This window comes from Pelecanus crispus, chromosome 11 (genome assembly GCF_030463565.1).
Source record: "Pelecanus crispus isolate bPelCri1 chromosome 11, bPelCri1.pri, whole genome shotgun sequence".
NCBI lineage: Eukaryota > Metazoa > Chordata > Aves > Pelecaniformes > Pelecanidae > Pelecanus > Pelecanus crispus.
The window spans coordinates 26,631,704-26,637,501 of record NC_134653.1 but is presented as its reverse complement, the minus strand read 5'-3'; the positions used below and the strand labels follow the sequence as shown (position 1 = coordinate 26,637,501).

Genomic DNA, 5,798 nt, shown 5'->3' with positions numbered 1-5,798 from the left:
ATTTCCCATCTGTGGGCACCACTCTTTCCAGTAGCACAAACCCAAAGAATGGGCAGTGGGAGACAGTGGTTGGGCCACCCGGGTCCCCTCACTGCCCTTCTGGGGTTTCTCAACGTGGGCAGCACTGGCACCAGCACTGCTACCGGCCCCGGCAGCACCCGGCAGCACCCTCTGCCTTGCTGTCCTCTGGTATCCTTATCAGCGATCTGGATGAGGGCATTGAGTGCACCCTCAGTAAGTTTGCAGATGACACCAAGCTGGGTGGGAGTGTCGATCTGCTGGAGGGTAGGATGGCCCTGCAGAGGGACCTGGACAGGCTGGATCGATGGGCCGAGGCCAACTGTGTGAGGTTCAACAATGCCAAGTGCCGGGTCCTGCACTTGGGTCACAACAACCCCGTGCAATGCTACAGGCTTGGGGAAGAGTGGCTGGGAAGCTGCCTGGCTGAAAAGGACCTGGGGGTGTTGGTCGACAGCCAGCTGAACATGAGCCAGCAGTGTGCCCAGGTGGCCAAGAAGGCCAACAGCATCCTGGCTTGTATCAGGCACAGTGTGGCCAGCAGGAGCAGGGAGGCGATTGTCCCCCTGTACTCAGCACTGGTGAGGCCACACCTGGAATACTGTGTCCAGTTTTGGGCCCCTCACTACAAGAAAGACATTGAGGTGCTGGAGCGTGTTCAGAGAAGGGCAACGAAGCTGGTGAAGGGTCTGGAGCACAAGTGTTATGAGGAGCAGCTGAGGAAACTGGGATTGTTTAGCCTGGAGAAGAGGAGGCTGAGGGGAGACCTTATCGCTCTCCACAACTACCTGAAAGGAGGTTGTAGTGAGGTGGGTGTTGGTCTCTTCTCCCAAGTAGTTAGCAATAGGACGAGAGGAAATGGGCTCAAGCTGCGCCAGGGGAGGTTTAGATTGGATATTAGGAAAATATTTCTTCACAGAAAGGTAGTCAAGCATTGGACCAGGCTGCCCAGAGAGGTGGTGGAGTCACCATCCCTGGAAGTGTTCAAAAAACGGGTAGACGTGGCACTCTGGGACATGGTTTAGTGGGCATGGTGGTGTTGGGTTGATGGTTGGACTGATGATCTTAGAGATCCTTTCCAATCTTAATGATTCCTAGTTTTTACTTTCATTGTAAATAATCCAGCCACCAAGCCAGGAAGCATGAAATTGCTACTCCACCCTTAATTGGTTTAGTGGTGGACTTGGTAGTGTTAGGTTAATGGTTGGACTGGATGATCTTAAAAGTCTTTTCCAACCTAAACGATTCTATGATTCTGTGATAAATACCCAGCTTAAGGCCTCCTTTTTCACGGCATCTCACAATTCTGCATACAACACCCAGTTCCTCGTGGTTCTTTCCGTTCATAGACTCATTCCCAGGCTTTCTCTGTCTTTGGGAAGACCTGGCCTGCAGCCCACAGGACACCACCGCCCCCCCACTTTTCCCGTGAGCGCAGCCTTCACCCGGCCTCTTTCACGGAGAAGCGAAGAAACCGCATTCGGGAAGACCTGGAGGTGCCCATGCCGGCCCTCGGGGGTTTGCGCTCTCCCGGTGGCGGCCCCGCCGCGGACATCTTGTCGGAGGCTGCCCTGGAGGACTACAGTCCCCAGCGTGCTCCGCGGCCGGCCGGCTGGACTACAGCGCCCAGCGTGCCCCGCGGCTGTCGCGACTTCAAGATGGCGGCGCCCAGGGGCGGCTCGGGCCTGGACACGGACACGGACTCGGACTCGGGCTCGGGCTCGGGCTCGGACAGCAGCGGCGAGGCGGCAGCGCGGTTCCGGGAGGCCGCCTGGGACTGCGCTGCGCAGGCGGCGGCGTCGGTGCGGGCAGAACCGCGCGGCGGTGAGGGTCGGCGGGCAGCTAGGCTCTGCTCTCCCCTCCCGCCTCAGCGGCGGCGTGTCCTGCCTTCCCCTCTCCTCCCCGCCGGTCTGGGCCGGGCACCTCCGCAGCTCCTCCTGCCCTCGGCCGGTGCCGGGGGAGCGGTGGTCAGGCGGGGGCACCTCTCTGCTGCGGTGCCGGTGGCGCCCAGGGGAGCCGAGGCGGGGCTCTAGGAGAGGTGCTGGACCCGGCCCTGCCGGCGGCCGGCTGTGCCGTGGCGATGCGCGGCCTTCTGCCGGGGCCAGAGCCCCTTCCCGGGCAGGTTGTCTGCTACAGCCTGGCCGATGGGAAGTTTCCCTTTCCCCTCATACTAGTTTTCCTCCAAAAGTGCGTGTGGATTGTCTTTCAAGCATGAGTCTTTTTGCTATAAAATCACATGTGACAGAAGGGGGATTAAAGAGGTCCTGGTCACAGGTCTTTTAAACTTGCCTTTACTTCTTACCTTGTTCAGGTGGCTTTAAAAAGGACCGGCTGCAGCCTGCTCAGCCTAGCCTAAGGTATTTTTGCTTCTAGTTTCAGACTTATGTTTCACTGAAGAAAAAAATAATGTATGTTGTACTTGTGCTACTTACAGTTAATGCCTTGTGATACTTTCTAGTGGAAGGGCCTATTCTGTTTTAGGAATTAGTCCAACCTCAATTTGAAAGGATGCTTAAATCTGAAGAAGCTAATAGTTTTTTTAAAGTACATTTCTCATCCCTCTAGCAGCAGGGGATTGTAGAAGTTGAAAACTCACTACTGCTGTCAGTTACAGCATTAGTTCCAAGTATCAGAAATCTCCCAACTCTGCAAGTGTCCCATGAAGGAATTAGTACAGTTACATATAAAAAAAATTCTTTTTCTTCAAAAAGCGTTGCAATTGCAAAGGCAAGCTGTCGTCAGCTGGAAAGCAACACCTGAATTAAGAGCCTTCCAATGGAGATGATGCTGTCCTAAGTTTGTAGCATTTCTGTAGGCTCAGTTTCAAAGGCTGTCAGCCAGGCAACTTAATAAAATTCTCTCTTCTGGGACAGGTTTTGCCTGAATTGTGGCAATATACACAGGAATGACACGCAAGGACGTCCTGACATAATTTATTTGCTTTTGTAGGCTATTTCAATGAGAAAAATCATCCAATTACTAATTATGATGGAGATGGCTAAATAATGTTTAGTGCTCTCTTGGGAACCGAGCTGTTACTGCTGAGCTATTTTCCATCTTTCTTAGCAGTCTTCCCTATCAAGTGTGAATTGATTACTAGAGTGTTAGGAGATTTTACAGTCCCTTATCTCCTGTTTGGGTGAGAGCACTGGATGTTATTTGCCTTGAAAGAGATAACAATCTTATTTTAAACAGGCATGAGGTGAATGGTCATGACGAGGATGGAAATGAGCTACAGACAACACCAGAGTTCAGAGCACATGTTGCGAAGAAACTGGGAGCAATGCTAGATGGGTATGGGCAAGCAATACTAAAAAAATTCTATGGGTCAACTACATGGATACTTTTGTGTGCTAAAACTAGGTAATTCCAGATCTGAGTGCAACCTGGATATGAAGGAGAAGTTGTTTCTTTTCTTGTCTCCTTCATGCCCATATTTAATGCAAACTTCCAGTATTCTGTAAACTAACCTGGCTGAGGTGCTGTGCCCTTCTGGTAAAGACTCCCAGTGCCTTTGCCTCTGTGGTGAATGGGTTGTGGGGAGGAAAAAGTAGAATTTGGGTGCCTTAGCGCTTTCATCATTTAAAGGCCAGCATGAGAGTCTTTCATTTATTCTTACAGCCTAAACCAATACCTGATTCAGGGCTGTGCTGGCAGTATGCCTCTGACTGGGCTCCCACTGTCTGTCTTTATTGTGTAAATATGGTCCTGGAGAACTAGAATTCCTGGCGTTTAGAGTTGACTTTAAGTCATTCTTGGTGGCATGCTTTGCTAAGGAGAGAAGGTATGGTCTGCTCTGAAAGCAGGGGGGTGAGACAGCTTCACTAAGAAAAAAGTAACAAGCTATAAAACATCTTCCTATAGTCTTGTTTCCTAGAAATACCCAACTTCAGCTCAGTTTGCACAAACCTGTTTTAAGATCTGACTGGGGCTTTCTGTTTAGTTTCATCACTGTCTTGAAGGACTCATCAGGACCTTCACAAACTTCTGTGCAACAGTCTGACTCTGCAGATGATGGTGAGTTCTAGTCACAGCCATTGTGGCTGTTTTGTGACATTGTTAGTTAAATGATGACCAGTGGGATGGATCCTGTCCATTGCCAATTGTTCACCCAACTGACTAATAAGCATTTGCAATAGAAGAATTTCTGTTGGCATCTGTGAAGGCTGTTACTTTGAAGCTGTGATCTCTGTGCCCTAACTTCCTCTCAGTCCCAAATAATTGCTGTCAAGCACTATAGCAATACAATAACAGCAGTGAGGCTCCCAGGGAAATTGCCATTGACTGCTTTCACCTCTGTTTTATACCGTGGCTAAAATTCCCTTTTATGTATTTTAGGTTTTCGCCTCTTCTCTTCTTCTGTCCCAGGAGACTCTGGGAAATCAGAGCCTTGCCCTGCAGCAAGGAGGAGACAGCCATCTAGCTCCAGGTGAGGTGTTGTCAGTGGCTTTGCTCCTGAAGTACTATTGCATCCCACATTTCAGAGGCAGCTGGGACTCTCGCAAGGGAATAGGAAGCTGAAGAGCTTGAGAAGTGTGTTATTTATGATTCATATATTTGACAAGAGCAGATTTGTTTGTTTGTTTGTTTGTTTCTTTTTTTAGTGCTGAGAGCTAGAAATGTTTGCGGGAAATGTTCTTTCCCCTCCTAGTATGTGTAAAGAACACCTCAGCCTTCAAACTGGTTAAATGCTAACTTGTATTGGAGTCCCAGAGCCACTGGGTGTTTATCAGGTGTTCTCACCTTAGGTTACTCTGCTGTTTGTGCTTCGGGTGAATTCAAAGCAAAAGTGTAACATAACTTGCTTTCGTTTTGTTACCTTTCCAGTGACATGGATAGTGACCAAGAGTGGCAAAAGTACCAGGAGGCTGCTGTGTCAGCCGCAGACGTTCTGAAGCAAAGTGCTTTTCCTGCACTGTCTTTGGATTCCAGCCAGGGTCAGAGTCAGGGTTATGTAGAGCACAGCCAGAAAAAAAAGAAGAAAAAGAAAATTAGGGGAGAGAACACTATTCAAGAGAAAATAATGGACCCAGCAGAGTGTGACCAGATCAGCAAAGATTTGCCACGGTTAGTGTCTGCAAATGGACAGCATGAGAGACAGGACAGCAATCATACAGAGAACTCAGTGTTGCCAGAAGTTGTGAAGAAGAAAAAGAAGAAGAAAAAAAGAGAATGAAGATTTAGCTCTGCAAACGGCAGGTGACTATGATGGATGAAGAATGCTGGGGGGGAAAAAAAAAAAAGGACAAAAACAGTTGCTGCAGATGAGGGAAAATTAATTGGCAAAGCTTCTGTTCTAAAACCTCAGTGGCCTGAGAGTCTGATTAAGTGACTTCCTACGTTGTTGGCATCCCCTGGGCAAGGGAACGTTGTTCTCCTAGCATAGCAGTTATCTATGCTGCTGCTTATGCAGACCCTGGTGTAAAAGGATTAAATACTGTGCACAGACCTGTGTGACAGAGGGATATAATGATAGCTGCATCCCTCCTGGTCTGTTCCTTCACATCATGAAAACAACTCTTGTGTCCTGGAGAAAGTATACAATTAATTGAATTTGGTTTACATGGCAACAGGTGATCAACTCCTTTTTCTCTTTGCCTCCTCCTAGATTCCTACTAAGAATAACTCCAGCCTGTAGGAGACTCATTTTATCAACAGCATCCTGTCAGATATCAGCCCCCCCCCCTTTTTTTTTCCTGTGATCATTACAACAATCTGTTGTTGAAACCTGCCATGTTGCTAATCCCTCTGTAATCTGCACCTCTCCAGGGCCCCTGTAT

At 48.9% G+C, this 5,798-nt stretch overlaps 1 protein-coding gene across 1 annotated transcript; it reads left to right on the top strand.

The window, feature by feature from the left end:
* The first annotated feature begins 1,640 nt into the window (after nucleotides 1-1,640).
* On the top strand, nucleotides 1,641-5,549 carry C11H12orf43 (chromosome 11 C12orf43 homolog). Its single transcript, XM_075718463.1, has 6 exons — nucleotides 1,641-1,842; nucleotides 2,330-2,375; nucleotides 3,214-3,312; nucleotides 3,962-4,035; nucleotides 4,357-4,447; nucleotides 4,846-5,549. Exons 1-6 carry the CDS (start codon nucleotides 1,677-1,679, stop codon nucleotides 5,192-5,194), a joined length of 825 nt encoding a protein of 274 aa, XP_075574578.1. The 5' UTR covers nucleotides 1,641-1,676; the 3' UTR covers nucleotides 5,195-5,549.
* The last annotated feature ends 249 nt before the right edge of the window (nucleotides 5,550-5,798 follow it).

What these genes read in the sequence shown, in the direction of transcription:
- C11H12orf43 (XM_075718463.1), top strand. Translation starts at nt 1,677, where the DNA reads ATGGCGGCGCCCAGGGGCGGCTCGGGCCTGGACACGGACACGGACTCG. An exon ending in GCGGGCAGAACCGCGCGGCG is followed by an intron (nt 1,843 to 2,329) that starts GTGAGGGTCGGC and finishes TACCTTGTTCAG; the next exon opens with GTGGCTTTAAAAAGGACCGG. An exon ending in CTGGGAGCAATGCTAGATGG is followed by an intron (nt 3,313 to 3,961) that starts GTATGGGCAAGC and finishes CTTTCTGTTTAG; the next exon opens with TTTCATCACTGTCTTGAAGG.